General features: G+C 36.8%; 2 protein-coding genes across 4 annotated transcripts in view; one reads left to right on the forward strand and one right to left on the reverse strand.

Moving 5' to 3' along the window:
- The window catches only part of LOC127834043 (zinc finger protein 76-like), a 34,601-nt gene extending 15,450 nt beyond the window's left edge, over nt 1-19,151 (forward strand). For all 3 annotated transcript variants that reach the window (XM_052359626.1, XM_052359620.1, XM_052359612.1), the window contains exons 7-16: nt 155-262; nt 924-1,126; nt 5,591-5,662; nt 6,210-6,317; nt 6,547-6,748; nt 7,455-7,634; nt 9,365-9,592; nt 10,147-10,304; nt 13,086-13,244; nt 14,424-19,151. In XM_052359626.1, the coding sequence (XP_052215586.1) occupies nt 155-262; nt 924-1,126; nt 5,591-5,662; nt 6,210-6,317; nt 6,547-6,748; nt 7,455-7,634; nt 9,365-9,592; nt 10,147-10,304; nt 13,086-13,244; nt 14,424-14,645 (1,640 nt within the window). In that variant the 3' untranslated portion in view covers nt 14,646-19,151. The remainder of the gene's footprint in view (nt 1-154; nt 263-923; nt 1,127-5,590; nt 5,663-6,209; nt 6,318-6,546; nt 6,749-7,454; nt 7,635-9,364; nt 9,593-10,146; nt 10,305-13,085; nt 13,245-14,423) is intronic.
- A 681-nt stretch (nt 19,152-19,832) lies between these two features.
- On the reverse strand, nt 19,833-20,519 carry LOC127866821 (uncharacterized). The gene has a single exon (XM_052407649.1). It carries the CDS (start codon nt 20,361-20,363, stop codon nt 19,845-19,847), a length of 519 nt encoding a protein of 172 aa, XP_052263609.1. The 5' UTR covers nt 20,364-20,519; the 3' UTR covers nt 19,833-19,844.
- Between the last annotated feature and the right edge of the window lie 263 nt (nt 20,520-20,782).

Genomic DNA, 20,782 nt, shown 5'->3' on the forward strand with positions numbered 1-20,782 from the left:
AACTGGGAACTTTAATTGGTTTATTATTGTAAACGTTTTTATAATGCATTTTGCATATGTTGAAGGCCTTACACAACTTAATAAATTCTAATGTGTTCTTAATAAATTCACTGTGTCATGCTTAAAACAATCCTTTTTGACTCCCCTTGGTCAGTTCCTTCAATGAACCTGATGAACACGTCAATGTCAAGTGTGGACACCACCTCGGGTGTCTCCATGCTGGATGAGAACACTACCAGCTACATAAACCAGGCTGTTAAAGGTACCCAAAATATCTTTTAGCATATCTATAGTGTTCCAAGCTGCTTATGCATATATTGTACACAGATGTACTTATTAACAAGCAAGACCAGTACTTATTAACAAGCAAGACCATGGTATGAGGTGTAATAATTTAGTCACTGTGTCAGCTGATTATTCCTGTGTGCCTTGTGTTATTGTGTTGCTTGATCATGAAATTCTTTCTGTGGTCATTCTTTCTCTACCTCTTATTCACAGAGGGTACATGTACATTTCAGTATTCATATGAGCCGCGTTCTGACAAAACTGGGCATAATGCATGTGCGTAAAGTGTCGTCCCAGATTAGCCTGGCAAATCAGGGACGACACTTTCCGCCTTAATTGGATTTTTGCTAGCAAGAGACTTCATTTTAACGAAAGATGTGGTTTAAGTGGAAAGTGATGACCCTGATTAGCCTGTGCAGACTGCACAGGCTAATCTGGGACGACACTTTAGGCACATGCATTATGCCCAGTTTTCTCAGAATATGACGCATATGTCCACAAAATACTGGTAAACCAGTTATCCAATTGAGAGTTCTGCATGTAAACTGAAACTGACAACATTGACAACAGTGTAATGCTGTAGAAAGAAAATGAATTAACAAACAAGGCTAATGATATATTCATATGTTGTTGTGCAGACAATCTGCAAGCCATAATCCTGGAGGATGGCACCACAGCCTACCTGGCCACACAACCTTCTAGCACTGGAGGTCTGCAGGATGGGCGCCATCTTGAGCCTTCGACCTTGACCTTAGATCAGCTGACCAGCCATAGTTCCAGCGTGCAGGACGTGCTATCTAACGCCATTATCAACGTCGACCCTTTGTCAGGAGAGGCACAGGTATTCCGCAGTTTTTAAATGTTTTCTTAAATAAGTCATCAAAACACTGAACAGAATAGTATCAAATCCATCACTGGTGTCAAGAAACAAAATTATCATAGCCATGTACATACTTTGACCTGCATTGTTTGTATTTTTTTCCCCAATGCCCAGCCAATCCTTTAGGTGGCAGGTTAAATTGTGTTAAAGACTTACCTGTCGATTCCTAAGATTCAGTGATTTTGGCGCACCCCCTCTGGAACTTAACTCTTTCTGTGCTGGAACCAAATTTTGAAGGCCTTTGCAAACAGTTTGGATCCAGATGAGACGCCACAGAACATGGCGTCTCATCAGGATCCAAACTGTTTGCTATTCTGATAATATTCTTTGAAAAAAAATCGAAGAAAATGCTAATTTTAGAAATTAAGCAGACAACATTTTAGCAGACAAAAAATTTTCCAGCATGCAAAGGGTTTACGGTAATTTGTATATGACTGTTTAAAAACAGGACATATAATGGAATTACCTTGGACAGGCTTCAGGTAGGTGTTGTTCGGGACAATGTTGTTCACTCTCCGTTTAAATGAAATCATCATGTTACTTGATGATAATGTATGTAGGTCATATATATTTTTTCCAAGGTTGATTAACAGCCAGATTCTTTGAAGCATTATAGAATAATAGCCCTTGAATTATAAAAAAGGCAAAATGAACATTGCATGTCCTCTACATCGAATAGTTATTAACATTTTATCATCAAACTTGACGCAACTGTTTGTTGGCGTAGCAACTAGGCAAAGTATGAAAACCATGCCAGAAGTTTTCAGGTCCAAATAGGGACTTTTCATAAAAATTGTCGGGAAATTTGACCAAAAAGCGGGACACCTCAAAGATCAATCATTCCACCTTTTCTCTAGTCAGTAGTCAGTATATTACTTACAACAACTCTAAATTTCTGCCCAATATTGATGATAAATGTGTGTTCAGAATTTCGTGAACACAGATGTTCTCCATTTTCCGGAAGTAAACACACTCCATAAACTGAAATGTGGGGTATCCCTGTATGCCTTGATTTGACATCCAATTGGTACAGGGATATCCCCTTGAACATATGTAAATTGTGTGACACAATGTGAGCGCATCGAGCACTGTTCTTATTCAACCAATTGTAAATAAACTCTAAATTTATATTAATGCAATATGTACAAACTATTTTCTGAAAATCAGTCGAAAACGAAACGAAAGTTAATTGTGAGAAACATCAATGTGTATTGGTCAGCATTCAATTTGTTTGTTGTACAAAATCGGTGTTTTGACAGGTTTTAATAACCTTAGGTTGTATAATACACAGGATAATAGACTTGTTTGGGCCATGAAATACAAACGCAGGTGGCGTTTATTTCTGTACGATACATCTTTCGATAACGATTAGTGACCCTTATCATAAAAACACCATGGTGTGAATGCTGATTAAATCAATAAGTTGCCGATAAATCGCTGATAAGGTGTCAAAAACAACACTGGTGCACTCAAGTAGTAGAAGTGGGTTGTTAATTGGAGGCAATAAAGGAATTAGCGATGGTAAGTTTTATCCAGAAAGAGCTTGATAAGCGAATTTTATTGGGAACTTATAGACCTTACATTGTTTTTAACGAATGTCGGGACAAATTGTCTCATATCGGGATGCCGGGACAAAGATCCCAAAAGCAGGACTGTCCCGCCGAGATCAGGACGTCTGGCATGTATGGGCCAGAAATGTGCAGTCATATTTGTGGATTCTTTTAGTAAAGGTAATTAATACAAACTAATTCAAATAAATAAAAATCAGCTGCAAAATTACTGATAAAGAACTAGCTTTTTATAATATGCAACATCAGGCGATGGCTCATATAAATATATGCATATAAACCACACATTTTATTGCAATTGCACCAAGTGTTTTTAAACTTTTTGAAATGAACTTTGTTTTCTTAAAAAAATCATTTCTTCAAATAAGCACCTTCAAATGAATAAAAATTGATAATTAAATGTTGGTAAAATGTCTTATTAGCTTTCAATTAATTAAATAGTATACATTTATATAATCCAAATTAATTTTAATTAGGTATGCAATGACTTAAGTTGTGTGTGTCTTGTAAACTGTATGGAAAACAAGTCCATGCTTCTGATACAATAAAAACAAGGACAGTCCTGGTAATTTTAAAGTTGTGTCATATTTAATAATAAAATAAAATATTCAACATATGAATATGCTAGATACATTTAATTTCTGTTAACATCGATAATAGACAGTTTATTGGTAGAGAACCAACTATTTTCACAAATTAGTAATCTAGTTGGCATAACAAATTGTGACATTTAATTTTAACAGCCCTGTTGTATCTGTTGTTTATGTTGTCAGTCAGTTAATTGCATATCAATTGAGCATGTTTATGAAATTTCTTAGTGAATGAGAATGCCTAAAGAGGACTTCAGCTTGTTACAATTGTATTAGTAAAAAGGAAAACATGGCATTGGTGCCATATTGTGTAAGTAAGTTAACTGTTTTGTCTTTTTTAGCTCATCTATTTTTTGAAAAAAAATTATGAGCTATTGTCATCACCTTGGCGTCGGCGTTGGCGTTGGCGTTGGCGTTGGCGTTGGCGTTGGCGTCGGCGTCCGGTTAAGTTTTGCGTTTAGGTCCACTTTTCTCAGAAAGTATCAATGCTATTGCATTCAAACTTGGTACACTTACTTACTATCATGAGGGGACTAGGCAGGCAAAGTTAGATAACTCTGGCGTGCATTTTGACAGAATTATGTGCCCTTTTTGTACTTAAAAAATTGCAAATTTTGGTTAAGTTTTGCGTTTAGTTCCACTTTTCTCAGTAAGTATCAATGCTATTGCATTCAAACTTGGTACACTTACTTACTATCATGAGGGGACTGGGCAGGCAAAGTTAGATAACTCTGGCATGCATTTTGACAGAATTATGTGCCCTTTTTATACTTAGAAAATTGACAATTTTGGTTAAGTTTTGTGTTTAGGTCCATTTTATTCCTTAAGCATCAAAGCTATTGCTTTCATACTTGCAACACTTACTAACTATCATAAGGGGACTGTGCAGGCAAAGTAATGTAACTCTGACTGGCATTTTGACAGAATTATGTGCCCTTTTTATACTTAGAAAATTGAAAATTTGATTAAGTTTTGTGTTTAGGTCCACTTTATTCCTACAGTATCAAAGCTATTGCTTTCATACTTGCAAGATTTATGAACTATCATAAGGGGACGGTGCAGGCAAAGTTATGTAACTCTGACTGGCATTTGGACGGAATTATGGGCCCTTTATACTTAGAAAATTGAAAATTTGGTTAAGATTTATGTTTTGGTCACTTTACCCCTAAAGTATCATAGATATTGCTTTCATACTTGGAACACTCACAAACTATCATAAGGGTACAGTAAAAGGACAAGTTGCATAACTCTGGTTGTCATTGTTACGGAATTATGGCCCTTTTTTGACTTAGTAACTTTTAATATATGGTTAAATTTTGTGTTTCGATCCACTCGAAGTATCAAGGCTATTGCTTTCAAACTTCAAATACTTACATGCTATCATGAGGTTACTGTACCTGGCAACTTGAATTTTACTTTGACCTTTGAATGACCTTGACTCTCAAGGTCAAATTATTAAATTTTGCTAAAATTGCCATAACTTCTTTATTTATGATTAGATTTGATTGATACTTTGATGAAACTACTCTTACCTGACATACCACAATAGACTTCACCCAAACCATCCCCCGTGCCCTCCCCCCCCTCCCCCCCCTCCCCCCCCCCCCCTAATTTTTTTTTTTTTTTTTTTTTTTTATAAGATCATCTCACAAATGACCACCACACCCTCACACTATACCCCCACCCCACCCCCCCCACCCCCCCCCCCAAATTTTTTTTTTGATTTTTTTTTTTTTTTTTTTTTTTTTTTTTTAAGATCATCTCACAAATTATCACCACACCCTCACACTATACCCCCCCCCCCCCCCCCGATTTTTATTTTTTTTTTTTTTTTTTCGCTTTTTTGGAAGATAATGTAATAAATGTCCACAACCCCACACTATACACCCCTCTTCACTCCACTCCTCCCTCCTTTGTGATTGAAAATGAGAGTCCCTTCACCTTTAAAAAGAAAATAGATGAGCGGTCTGCACCCGCAAGGCGGTGCTCTTGTTTATACTAATATTCCGATACTGAAATACTATCCAAATACTAAGTAACCCATTTTTGGGAGAATCAGATTTTGAAGTATCCGTTTTTTCATTGACAATCCTAATATTTACTGTTTTCTATTTGCTTTTCATTTGATCACTGTTCTGTGCTAAATGCATTGAAAACAGACACTGTATTGAAAAAGAGGACTATATCAGGGCTCTCATTGCTAAAATATCATTTGTAAGCTGGTATATTGTACAGTTTTGTAATGTTTGTATGAATGTTTATTTCAGGTGACCACAGTGGGCCCATACCCAGGTGTGTCTGGTACTGGTGGAGACAAGATGTCTTCTACTGCAACTGTTGTAAGTTTATGTTGTTGTTTTGTAGAATTGTTTAATGATAACATGTTTTAAAACCTATTTGAAACCTTGAACTAAAAAGAACAAAAGCTATTTACATATTTGCATATTTATTTACTTCAGGTAATTTGCAAGATAGTTAAGGGAAGAAATGTTCAATAAAACTCTGAAACATCATTGTAAAAATTAACCCTTAAAGCGCTGGAGCTGAATTTTAAAGGCCTTTGCAAACAGTTTGGATCCAGATCCAAACTGTTTGCTATTCTGATAGTATTCTTTGAAAAAAATTCGAAGAAAATGCTAATTTTAGAAATTCTGCAGACGACATTTTAGCAGACGACAAATTTCCCAGCATGCAAAGGGTTAATTTTCAATACCAATAAGAATCTTCACAAAAAGCTAGATAGTTCAAAAACATCTTGACATTCAAAAACGTTTTGAGTCATGGCAAAAGCTATTGACATATCAGTGATTAATTCATACAATTTTTATGCTATCAGAAATGTAAGATCAACATGGAAGTCATTGTCTATCTGTCTGTTGATTACAGGTACAAAGTATCGATGGGGAGAAGGTTGGCCAGTTAATCCTAGAGAAGGGATATTGCTGTAAGTTTGAGGGATGCGGACGATACTACACTACACTGCACCATCTACGGGTAGGCAGGCCTGGGCTAATTTTAATCGGTGCTCTTCGAGTCAAGTATATGAATACAGAAAACATTTACTTGCAAATTTCATGCTTAAAATTTGCTATTTCAGGAATCAGATACGTTGATATCTGGCTACAATATGAATCTTGACTCTTGCCATACTAACAAAACTTAAAAAAACTAACCCAGCTCCCCTTTTCCCCCCAAAAATGACCGCACACAATATCTGTATCAGGTCCATGAGAGATCACACACAGGGGACCGCCCGTTCAAGTGTGAGTATGAGCGCTGTGACAAGGCGTTTGCCACGGGGTACGGCCTCAAGTCACACATGCGGGTACACACAGGGGAGAAACCATACAAATGTCCCCAGCAGAACTGTGACAAGGCCTTCAAGACATCTGGGGATCTGCAGAAACATGTCCGCACGCACACAGGTATGCTGGCTTGTTTTTTCTTGTAACCATTTATCAAAACAAAGACCTGTATTTATTTTATGAGTGTTACCGTTTCAAACCCTCATAAGTTTTGGACATGCTTATTATAAGCTGCAGTATATTTTTTTGGTGTCAAAATGACAGAAACATCTTTCTTTATCATACATGCCTCATCAAATTGTGCTGTTTTATCTATAAAACTGTTTATTTATCGTCTGTTGCAAGAATGTATGCTTTAAACATCAGCTAAGATTACACACAGTATACATGCCTCTGAATTACTAAATTGTGTTCTGTATTTAGCTTGAAATATCAGCTCAGATATTGTAAATCATACATGCATGTGAATTGTAAAATCTCACTGTAATTTGCATATAATATTATGTAAGAAGGCACCTCAGAATTTTCCTCCTGGCCTTTTGAAGTTTTACTTTTTCTATCAAACAGTCACAATTTTAAAATCATGATTGCATGCCCTGATACCATATTATTTTAAATGTAACCAAACATTGCCCACAGGCTTATCAGGGAAGACACTTTCTGCCTTTACTCGATTTTGGTTCCGGAGATACTTTCTTTAAAATACATACAAGGCAAAAGTGATGTCCCTGGTAAGCCTGTGCAGACTGCACAGACTAATATGGGGCAACACTTTACACATATTCACTAAGCCCTGTTTAGCCTGAACACGACTCATATGTTACAGGAGAGAAGCCTTTCAAGTGCCCATTTGTTGGGTGTGACCGCTCGTTCACAACGTCTAACATCCGTAAGGTGCACATCCGCACTCACACAGGCGAGCGTCCATACATCTGCCCTGAGGAGGACTGCGGGAGGGCATTTGCCTCGGCTACCAACTACAAGAACCACGTGCGCATTCATACTGGTGAGGTTATTGCTGATACACTTGAGCCTTGGTGGGTTTGTTGGTAAAGTAATGTCTCAGATTTGCCTTGCAGTCCGCACAGGCTTATCGGGTGCAACACTTTCCACTTTTAAGGAATTTCTGGTTTATTAGAGGTTGTCTCTTCTAAAGGAAAATCCATCGTCTGCGGAAATTGCAGTCCATTATTAGTCTGCGCACTGCACAGGCTAATCTGGGACAACACTTTATGCACATGCATGAACCCAGGTTTTTCAGACTAAGGCTCTTATAATACATCTTCTTTTGAATGCTTTATAAATGTGTATTGTTCTGAGAAAACTGGGCTTAATTCATGTGCGTAAAGTGTTGTCCCAGATAAGCCTGTGCAGTCAGCACAGGCTAATCAGGGACGACACTTTCCGCTTAAATGGTATTTTTAGTTTCAAGGAAGTCCCTCATTACCAAAAATCAAGCTTAGGCGGAAAGTGTCGTCCCTGATTAGCCTGTGCGGACTGCACAGGCTAATCTGGGATGACACTTTCCTCAAATGAATTAAGCCCAGTTTTCTCAGAACAAGACACAAATGTTTAATAAAAGGTTAGGTTAAAAGAGTTATTGTAGATATTTTATAGGTAATACTTATTAAATTTTTTATCATACAATAATGTTACTTTAAATCCGATGGAAGAGATTCCTGCTCCTAGTTTTCTTGCTAAAAGCACTGTCATTTATAACAGAACTGTCTGAAAACATGAGCCATGATTAAGGGATTTTGAACTGAACCTTGTACGTGTATTTACAAGTTGTACATTTCCTTGTTATGAAGCTTTCAATTAGTTACACAGCAAATATATAAGACGATATAGCATACTTATATGTCAACAAAAAAATAAAAAGATTAAAATCAAAATGTTTTGAATACATGCGCTGATACTTAATATTTTAGCCATGTCATTGGATAACCAGATACAATTTGTATGTATAAAGTCTCATCTAACATATGGAGGGACCTTTCTGTCAGCGGTAGATTTATTGTGAGGAGAGAATGGAAAATGTTTCCCTTTATGAAGTAGAATGGGATGTGAGGGCATGCTCCGTTGGTTCATGGCTGGTCTACAAATCTTAGGATGGCTTGTTGAACGTTTGATTAAGTGGCCTAGACACTTATTTTGTATGGGGATTTTTATGCCCCCTGATCTCATGATCGGGGATATATTGTTTTCGACCTGTCTGTCTGTCTGTCGGTCGGTCAGTGGGGTCGGTCGGTTTATCCTAAAATGTTAACCTTGGTTAAAGTTTTGCGATAACTTTCGCAATATTGAAGATAGCAACTCAATATTTGGCATGCATGTGTATCTTATGGAGCTGCACATTTTGAGTGGTGAAAGGTGAAGGTCATCCTTCAAGGACAAAGGTCAAATATATGGCTTCAAAGTGGCACAGTAGGGGGCGCTGTGTTTCACAAACACAGATCTTGTTTATGAAAGTATTAAAAGTAATACATTTTTAAATCTGTGAAAAGGTCCCTTAGAGATTCTAGGGCAGTTGTCACTAACAGATATGTGCATTCATTAAGTACTAGTTAGCCAGCTTACTTAAGAACAGTTTGGGGTGGTCAACAATCCATTATGATCTGACTGCAATTCTGTTGAAAAGGGAACAAAATACTAAGTAAACAAATCATCAAGACTGGCCTATAATTTGAGAATAACACATTGCATGAGTATGAATATGTTCTCTGAATTTGCCAGGTGAGAAGCCTTATGTTTGCACAGTGATGGGTTGCGGGAAGCGGTTTACTGAGTACTCAAGCCTCTACAAGCACCATGTCGTTCATACTCACTCCAAGCCTTACACATGTGAACGGTGCGGCAAAACATACCGCCAGACATCCACGCTCGCCATGCACAAACGTACAACGCATGGGGAGAATGTGACAGCAGACGGAGAGGAGTTGATCTATCAGGACGGCTCTAAAGGTGCTTTGTTGCATTATATTAGTGTGGGACTTTCAGTCCCCACAAAATTCCAAAAAAACATTACATGCCACAATCTTGGATGAACTTTTACTGGTCTTGTTTTCAAAGTTCTGGCCGTTCAAATACTAAAAAATGTTTGACCTAATGTCAGGCATATCCTAGGCTTAAACTTTTTAAGACGTTGTTTGGGATAAAGTATCTGATCTTTACCTACAACATTGTCAATGACAGACTGTCTCAGTATTGTTCTACTTGAAGTCTTTTTTATGGTCACAATATAAGCATATTAGCATCACAGGTTTGCAGTATTTATTGCTTGTAATAATTGTTAGGTGTGGTTTATGATAGCTGTATAAGGATATTGTAATATATCTGTCTTACCATTTCTTTACTGTCCTAACGTCTTTTCACTTTTAACTATGTTCAGTGTTGTTGTTTGAAGTGAATTAAATGAGATTGCAACTAATGAAAAGAAAATAAAGATAAAAAACAACAACAACATACCCACAAAAACACACACACACACACACCAACTACTGCTGGTTCTTCTTCAGGTTTTAATGAGGAAGATGGGATAATAAACGGAGAAATTGACGATGGAGAACCATTGGAACCGCCCGGCAAGAAACAGCGTTTGTCCTTCCTCAATGTGTCCCAGGAAGCAGGGGTAGCCAGAACTCTGGTCATCAACTCCTCCAGCCAACACCAACAGGTAGTATTTACAGCCTGAAGCCTTGATAGTTGATGGTACATACCAGTGCTGTATGTAAAGTTCTTACAGTGATACTCGTGTTCCATATATCATAATTATCTTGTATTCAGTTAAAAAATGACTCCGAAATGGAACAGGAAAGAACATCAAATAATCCAAAATTGAACATCAAACATTTAACATCTTTTTCATTCCTTATTAGTTGGTAATTGTGTTCTTGAATCATGTATGTGAACATGCCTAATGATGATAAGTAGACGTTTTTAGTTTTGCTTTAAAGATAAGGCCATTTTTGAAATGATTTTTAGCTCGACTATTATATATGAAATATATATAGTGGAGCTATCCTACTCACCCCGGCGTTAGCGTGCAAATGTTAAAGTTTGCATACTACCCCAAATATTTCCTATGTCCCTTGACATATTGCTTTAATATTTTGCATACTTCTTTACCAACATGACCCCCAACCTATAAACAAGAGCAGACAACTGTATCAAGCATTTTGTAAGAACTATGGCCCTTTTTCCACTTAGAATATGCATATTATTGATAACTCTATGTTAAAGTTTGCGTACCACCTCAAATATTTTCAATGTCCCTTGACATATTGCTTTCATATCTTGCAAACTTCTTTACCAGCATGACCCCAATCTATAAACGCGAGCAGACAACTGTATCAAGCATTTTGTAAGAATTATGGCCCTTTTTTGTCTTTGTAACTTGGAATATTTTGTTAAATTATGTGTTTAGATCCACTTTACTTCTAAAGTGTCAAGGCTTTTGCTTTCAAACTTCAAATACTTTCTTACTATCATGATGTTACTATACCATGAAAGTTGACTTTGACCTTGACCTTTGAATGACCTTGACTTTCAAGGTCAAATTAACAAATTTTGCTTAAATTGCCATAGCTTCTTTATTTAAGATTAGATTTGATTCATACTTTGACAAAACAACACTTACCTGACATACCACAATGGACTCCACTGATACCATCCCCCACGCCCCACCCCAGAATATCCCCCCCCCCCCCCAAAAATATAATTTTATGCCCCCTTTTCGAAGAATTTGGTATGCATGTGTATATGGACAAGGCCTTTCCATACGCACACATTTTTTTTTCCCTGTGACCTTGACCTTGAACTTAGAGTCCGCGTTTAGGTTTCAAAATCTGCTTTTAGGTTTAGAAAAATGCTCATAACTTCTATGTCCCTTGAGATATAACCTTCATATTTGGTATGCATGTGTATATGGACAAGGCCTTTCCATACACACAAAATTTTTTACCCCTGTGACCTTGACCTTGAACTTAAGGTCCGTGTTAGGTTTCGAAATCTGCGATTAGGTTTGAAAAATGCTCATAACTTCTATGTCCCTTGAGATATAATCTTCATATTTGGTATGCATGTGTATATGGACAAGGCCTCTCCATACACACACACATTTTTACCCCTGTGACCTTGACCGTGAAGTTAGGGTCCGCGTTTTGGTTTCGAAACCTGCGTTTAGGTTTCAAAAAATGCTCATAACTTCTATGTCCCTTGAGATATAACCTTCATATTTGGTATGCATGTGTATATGGACAAGGCCTTTCCATATGCACACATTTTTTTACCCCTGTGACCTTCACCTTGAAGTTAGGGTCCGCGTTTAGGTTTCAAATCTGTGTTTAGGTTTTGAAAAATGCTCATAACTTCTATGTCCCTTGAGATATAACCTTCATATTTGGTTTGCATGTGTATACGGACAAGGCCTTTCCATACGCACACAAATTTTGACCCCTGTGACCTTGAACTTAGGGTCCGCGTTTAGGTTTCAAAATCTGTGTTTAGGATTTGAAAAATGCTCATAACTTCTATGTCCCTTGAGATATAACCTTCATATTTGGTTTGCATGTGTATACGGACAAGGCCTTTCCATACGCACACAAATTTTAACCCCTGTGACCTTGACCTTGAACTTAGGGTCCGCGTTTAGGTTTCAAAATCTGTGTTTAGGTTTCGAAAAAAGCTCATAACTTCTATCAAGCGTTTATAGGGGGCATAAGTCATCCTATGGTGACAGCTCTTGTTTTTTCTTTTTTTTTGAAAGATCATCTATTAAATGACTACACACCCACATTATACCCCCCTCTCCATGATGGCTTACGTTATACTGTCAAGCACTCGATAGTCGAGCGCGCTGTCCTCTGACAGCTCTTGTTTGTTTCCCCCTTACTTAAAAAAACACCACTGTGCGTCATAGACAGATGTAAATAAAGCTCTAATGATACCAACATGTATATGTGAAAACTGGGCTTAATTCATGTGCATAGCAAACAGTTTGGATCCAGATGAGACGCCACGTTGTGTGGCGTCTCATCTGGATCCAAACTGTTTGCAAAGGATCTTCTATTTCAAGGAAGTCTCCTCCAACCAAAAATTTCACTGCTGGCAGCAAATTCAGTTCCAGATAGCATCTGTAGACTTCACAGGCTTTCACAGCCATTTTAGAGATTTTTTAAACCTTTCATCTGTTGCTACGGGCCTGGCTGACAAAGTAATTACAATGTTGCATACTATCACTTGGCAAAGTGGCACAATTCTAGAATGAATAGTGCAGCTCTATAAAACCGGGAAAAGTTTGTGGTAAAGGTTGCATTTGAACTCAATAAATGATGTGAAGGGGGGAAACCCTCGACTTGCATACATATGAAACTAAAAGACAACACCACACTTCAAATTGGCCTTAAAAGGTGTCTACCCACACCACACCTATATGGTGTGCATTGCTGTGTTCCAGTTTGCCCTGGTAGATGGACTGAGCATGCTGGGGGAGGGACTACAGGCAACCCTCAACAGCCAGACTCTCATTCAGCACGGAGGGCTGGCCTTCACCCTGGGAGACAACACACAGCAGGTCTTCGTCATCACGGACCCAGCACAGCTAGAGGCTCTTCAGGTATGTGGCGGGGAGTAGGGGGCTGGATTGAGATGGGTGGGAGAATGGTCAGTGGGTGGACATGAGGGGATGGAGTAGGTTATTTGCCTATTTTTGTGCTGATTATGGAAACAATCACATTGCTAAAATGTGTACTTTTTCACTATTGTATAGCATGAATTCATGCATGTGATTAAAGATTACAAAAATTGTAAATTTCATCCATTGTGTTATGATCAATGAGAGATCAAAAGACTTGCAGGGATCGACAGATCCACTCGCCCCGCTCGTAATTACGAGTAGAAATCGGCTCCGGACGAGTGAATATTCCGGCAGCGCTCATCCTGCGGGGCCAGTGGCATTTCTGGCCGAAAAGATTAAAAATTTCAAGTTTAAAAACTTTTCACCAAACAAAACAACTTTTAATCGGGGATTAACAATTAACCGGATGTTGATTATTGCACACTGCGCTAAAATTAGTCCCGTTCCTGTTACGCGCCGATACCGTGAATGTATCCTATACAGTACGGTATACGGTCTTTTAATACTGCTAAAAATTTTGTCTAAATTCTTCACATGTATCTTTAGATTTAAAGAGTGGATTTTGGCAAGTTTAATGGAAGAAAATGACAAAGAGAAAACTGCCTTTTGTACACACAAAGGCTTGTTTGAGTTTAACAAAATGCCTTACAGACTTTCCAGTGCTCCTAAAGTGTAATCATAATGAACGTGACCATGAGGGCAAAATGAAAAACAAAGTAAAAGTGTGTTAAAACAGTTTATTAACTTTATTGAAGTTCATGAGTTAACACTAACAGTTCTACTTGAAAACCAATACAAAATCACAATAAAACATATTAGTTACTGATTTATTGCATGTTTTAATAAATTGCAAGGAAAGTACATATTTCAGCAGGGCAAGTGAAAATTCTTAGCTACTCGCCCTGCAGTGCAAGTTGCTGGAAAAAAAATTGTCGACCCCTGACTTGTAATTTTGATTTATAAAAAAATATGAATATAACCATTTACTATTATTACACAAAGATGTTTAGTAAAGAGGAAACATCATGAGCAACATATTTTTTCCTATCAGTTACAAAAATTCAGGAGGAAATAATATTTTTAAGTGAAATTTATTCATTATTCTGCTTTCTATGATTTTTAGTAGTATTTTAGTAACAGGTATTGTTATTTCTTCAGCAAATTGCAAAACACCAGATAGACAATGAAGCAGAGGAAAGCGCATTACTAACCAACCCAACCTCAAGCGAGTCGTCTGTTTTTGAAAGCCCAGGGGTAACCTTGGTTACGGAAATAGGTGGCTCAGAGATTGATCACGGAAAAGATGACTTTACTGGCAGCATATCAACTATAGAGTTATCATCAAAATCCCCAGGGTCTTTGTGCATTGACAATTTATGATACAGTATATTAGTTTAAATAATAATTAATAGTTTAATAGTATTTTCAGTTCTCAATTGAAGGTAATTCATAAATGAATATTTTGTAATATTTAATAGTTTTGCCTTATCAATAACTATGTAACCAATTCAAAGAATACATTTACATGGATATAAATTGCTCCATAAACACTGCCGAATACTATTATGCTATATACAAACTTCCTACAACAAAAAGTGCCATATGAAGGTTTATTTCAATAGGAAGACACTAAAACAAGTACAATTGGTGTAAAAACATTTAATTACAAACATTCTGTCATTATTAATTTAGCATCAAAAATCCTTTCTCTACGTCATCTTGTGTAGTTTTAAAAATGATCTTGAATCAGGATTGAGTCAGGATCTTATTAATTCAGTTTACGTTAATTTGCATAATTTGGAGGGCACATGCCTGTGCTTTCTATTAGATCATGCACTATTATTTTAGATAAAGTGCAACTTCAAAATCATGGGGAAAACCCCATGAATGCGGGGAATCACGTGGTCAGATTTGAGAAAAAATGGCCGCCGATGCCTCGATTCGATGGAGAAATTGAGTCTTCAAACAGGTACATCTACCTTATTACTTACTTGTTTTTATTTGGATAATCATAGCACCAACCGGAAGCGGTTTCAGTGAGTATCGGTGGCCATTTTTTCTCAAATCTGACCACGTGATTCCCCGCATTGCCATTGTTTCCTTGAAACAGTTCCATTTAGTCATGTATTGCCCTACATACGCTTTCATTTGGCACACTCACTTTGGTGACAGCTCTTGTTTTACTTGTTGATTTGGTAAGAGATGGACGTTCTGGCTTGAGATCCACTAATTTATAAGGTAATGATTATTGATGAGAACTAAGTCATGCTTCCGACACTGCTCAGAGCAAATCTTAGACTTGCTCATAAATGTTTGGATATTGTCGTCGGAAATTCCCATGGTATATATTGTCCAACAAAAATAAAAAAACTAGCATTTTGTATCTTGTTTAATCGATGTTACCAGACCTCATCTAGCATTTAAATTTGGCTATTGCGATTTGGAACACTGATTTTGTATGGGTTTACCTTGTTTTATAAAGTATGCTTTTATTTTTAGTGGATCTTTATGAGTTGTCCCGTATTCATGTTTATGTCTCATTTTAAAGTATAACATATAGTTGAACATTGACATGGATATCAGTAAATAAGCAATTTTAAATATTTGTATTGGCTTCTACAGTTGTACACACGATTACTAGCATCTAATAACAATTATATGCTACATATACTCGTATTTATCTTCTGTGTCAATGAAAGAAATGTCCTCGAAAATCGATGCACAATTGCCCTATTGTGAGACACCAGTTTATTTTTATCGTTAATCATGACATGCCTAATATTAAAAAAATTAAACCTAGGATAATATGAAAAAGTAGCTGGTTAGTTAATAAGACATGTATCAAATTTGAGAGCATTGACCAAAGATTAAAAATATCCGTATACTTGTAATTGTTCATCTTGACATATAGCAGAAAATGTGGGAGCAACCACACGCCGGGTATGCGGATACTTTAATAACAGATGGCACTTCGATACCAGATAACAACTAAAGCCACGCGTGAGATTTGAGTTTTCAGCTTTTTGCAGTTATGTTCTGTTTATTTGGTTTTTAGACACGTAACATTGTTTGATTAATAGTATAGTACTTCGTATTGCAGAACAAGAAAGTCGTGGAAAAAAGCAGGAGATTATAAAAAAAAGAGATAAAATGTCATCGATAATCGTCATGAATTCGATGATAAGTACGTATTTAAACAAAATAAAAATACATTGAAATAAATCAAGAACGTGCCAACTAATCGATATAAACGATCAACATGTCCATTAATGTTACAACATGTTAAATTTTAGTTGCATAACGTACTTGAGGAAATTCAAATGTTTTAAGAGTCGGATTCCAAATGTTCATGGACACTTCTTTTACCGATCATCTCAAAGACAATGGCACTTCAATTCCAGATAACTCGACACTTTTTACCAGATATAACACACTCTATTTAGTGTATCAGAAATGCAGAATTCGCTGTAGAATACTGCCATAGTAAGCAGTCAATAAATAAAAATGTACGTACTGACGTAAATTAAAAACGAATTACCGAAACATGTTCTTATCCTTTTGGAATATAATAATAACAGGGAAAGGGAAGGGTAAAGCTCAATTTAAAGGGAGTTTTCACATCTCTTTTAAATTGTGTGGCTACGCATTAGTATCGTTTTCGTGATGCGATTCTAATGAGCAGCAATGACAAAGGTGTATTGGCCGCTTTAAGACCCCTTGCTCCCCTTATCTAGAGTTCTTCTATAAGTTCAATTGAACACAGTCGTGTTGATCCACATGATCCGTTGTATTTTCTATTCTCTTAATCTCAATTTAGAAACAAGTTTATTATTTAGACAATTATTTTCGGTCGTCACTTGAAATATATTACTTCAGAAATAAGCATTTGAATCTTATTATGCCCCCCTTCGAAGAAGAGGGGGTATATTGCTTTGCTCATGTCGGTCCACCAGGTGGTTTCCGGATGATAACTCAAGAACACTTACGCCTATGATCATGAAACTTCATAGGAACATTGATCATGACTCGCAGATGACCCCTATTGATTTTGACGTCACTAGGTCAAAGGTTACGGTGACCCGAAATAGTAAAATGGTTTCCGGATGATAACTCAAGAACGCTTATGCCTAGGATCATGAAACTTGATAGGTAGATTGATCAGGACTCGCAGATGACCCCTATTGATTTTCAGGTTACTAGGTCAAAGGTCAAGGTCACGGTGACCCGAAATAGTAAAATGGTTTCCAGATGATAACTCAAGAACGCTTATGCCTAGAATCATGAAACTTCATAGGTAGATTGATAACGACTGGCAGATGACCCCTATTGATTTTCAGGTCACTAGGTCAAAGGTCAAGGTCACGGTGAACCGAAATAGTAAAATGGTTTCCGGATGATAACTCAAGAACGCTTATGCCTAGGATCATGAAACTTCATAGGTAGATTGATGATGACTCACAGATGACCCCTATTGATTTTCAGGACACTAGGTCAAAGGTCAAGGTCACAGTGATCCGAAATAGTAAAATGGTTTCCGGATGATGACTCAATAATGCTTATGCCTAGGATCATGAAACTTGATAGGTAGATTGATCATGACTCGCAGTTGACCCCTATTGATTTTCAGGTCACTATATCAAAGGTCAAGGTCACAGTGACCCGAAATAGTAAAATGGTTTCCGGATGATAACTCAAGAACGCTTGTGGCTATGATCATGAAACTTCATAGGTACATTGATCATGACTCGCAGATGTTCCCTATTGATTTTCAGGTCACTAGGTCAAAGGTTAAGGTCATGGTGACCCGAAATAGTAAAATGGTTTCCAGATGATAACTCAAGAACGCTTATGCCTAGGATCATGAAACTTCATAGGTACATTGATCATGACTCGCAGATGGCCCCCTTTTGATTTTGAGGTCACTAGGTCATAGGTCAAGGTCATGGTGACCCGAAATAGTAACATGATTTCCGGATGATAACTCAAGAACGCTTATGCTTAGAATCATGAAACTTCATAGGTACATTGATCATGACTCACAGATGACCCCTATCGATTTTCAGGTCACTAGTTTACAATTTGCACTTAAAAAGCAATTATATAAATTAATAGTAATACGATTTTTGAAAACGAACAACGCCATTGGTTATATTTTACGTGTGTATGTTATTACGTTATTCATAGATTCCCAATGTGTCGAGCTTGACAATGGAAATTGATTCGTACTTCAAAATGTTTGGTAAAAATAGTCATAATAGACATAAATGCATTTCATGTAGAAGATAAAACTCGGTTATCAGAGTGCCCAATTTGTTGAAAGTCTCTGTTATCCGAAGTGCCCTATATCGGGAATCAAAGTATCCGCAACTTCATGAATACCACCTATAACAACATGCTCTATCTTCGTTTATGTTTCTTTGAATACTTTAAAAATTTCAGTATTTGAAGCAGAGTGATTACTCTACATGCTAGAATATCAAACAATTTCTTGCAATATTTCTAAGTAGTTTCATTTTCTTGAAATGTTTACTGTTAATCTAGTTTATGCTGTTTTCCGACCGAATTTTCTATATTTGGGGGGAAAATCTACCATTCTTCCGTGATGTTTTTCTTAAGACTTTGCAATGGAAAGGATATACCATTTATAAACTCGACCATGCGCCTTGTCTAAAAAACTAATCTTTATGATATAACTTAAAAAGCAACTGATGAACTAACCTCTCGCGAGGGGCTTTTGTTGTTATCTGGTATTGAAGTGCCATCTGTTATCAAAGCATCCGCATACCCAGCGTGAACCATATTTTATAACTGTCTAATTTTTATGCGAAGTTTCTTGTTTAACTATATGAATGTTAATTGAAAAAATAAAATATACATTAACTATCATCTAGTGTCTCGTTTATTTTGGGGGTAGATATTGTACATATCATGTTTAGTGTTTTTATGTTGCCTCTTTTTATGAGGAATCAAGTTTTTATTTGCTGCTCATGTTTTCACAAGCGTTGTTTACAACACATTAGGTTAAATATGTGTATTTAGAGGATAGGAGTTGTTTTATTTGTTCTTTCAATTTTTTCTTATGCCATGTTTACAATATATCAAATATATTTGATCTCCGATGCAAAACTGTTAATGCTTTTATTGTCTCAAATGAAATTGCATTTGTAATGCATCGCCTCATTCTGGTATTGGTTGAATGTCTACTGTCCCTCTCATGTCCCTCTCGTCTCTACATAGCATTTGATTGTTTACTGCATTTGTCCCATGCCCTTCATAACATCTCCATTACTGATTTCTAATAACATCACTACATTCATCTTTGCTGTTCATGCATACTCCTTTTAAAATATTTCCCATGATGCAAATTAAAGGACATACATGTATGTATGAATTTCTTTAAACAAATTTATGAGAATAATTGCACACAGATATGAACGTTTAGAACACGTATATTTTGGAAATTATACAACACAAACATAAGAATATGGCTTTATGCATCATTTATGTACAAATATACCATACAAATATGGAAACATTGAATTTTGCAACGATTGATACGCCATACAAAATGAATCATTTTTACTTCACTGATGTCTTCACTTGTTTGCCTTTGCGAGAGGCCACTTTGTTCTTCTTAACAAAATTCTTGACGTCTTCGTAAAATTGCATCCGTTCCTTTTGCTTTCTTTGAAGCGTTTTGAAATCCGACAGCGCGTACATCCGCCTTTGCGTTATTTTCTCTGCCCAATGCTCAAACTTCCGCCTTGATTCGTTTAATGCTTCCTGTCCCTTCCTTTTGCGTGCTTCTTGCAACTCTCTTTCAGATTGCGTTACTAATATGACGTCATCTTCATCCGTAAAGTCTTCCGACTTGTTTCTAGGTTGTTGTTTGTTTTTCCGTTCTACTGTTTCGCCATTCTGTTCAGATGACGTCATCGAAGTGTCATTACCGTCATCCGTTTCGTCCGAATCTGTGCTTTCATCAACATAATTCTTTGTATAATGTTCGTAGTCATCGTCGGATGTTTCTGAATAGAGTTCATCACTCGTGTCTGTCAAATCCGAGTCCGACGTATAACTTCCACTGGTTTCCGTCATCTCTTCTTTTCAGTGTGAATATTTTTCACGAACAAACTCCTTTTTTTTCTCAATTATTAAGTGTGTCAGAAATTCAATTAATATTCCGTGTTTTTGTGTAACAAAAAGCCAGGAACAAATTATATTGTTTTATTTCGTTGCGGTAGTTCGGGGTAATTTAACTAATTAAATTCTTAGCCAAAAGCTCGTTCCTATGAAAACCGCCACTATATTGGGCATATTTATTTCAGTGCAAATATATCTTTTTGCCAACTCAACGTATGTTCAGGATTTATCGTGTTATTCTAACGATACGAATTAAATGAAGCTTGATCCATTTGCGATTAAACTTTTTTAATCAAACATAACCATTGACACAATTAAAGACGTAGTGCAGAATATGCAAATAATAAAATAACAGAGGTCAATAGTTCATATGT

Source organism: Dreissena polymorpha, chromosome 1 (assembly GCF_020536995.1).
Source record: "Dreissena polymorpha isolate Duluth1 chromosome 1, UMN_Dpol_1.0, whole genome shotgun sequence".
Classification (NCBI taxonomy): Eukaryota; Metazoa; Mollusca; class Bivalvia; order Myida; family Dreissenidae; genus Dreissena; species Dreissena polymorpha.

Bases quoted from the DNA above. Each gene is read 5' to 3' on its own strand.
- LOC127866821 (XM_052407649.1), bottom strand. From the start codon at position 20,363: ATGACGGAAACCAGTGGAAGTTATACGTCGGACTCGGATTTGACAGAC.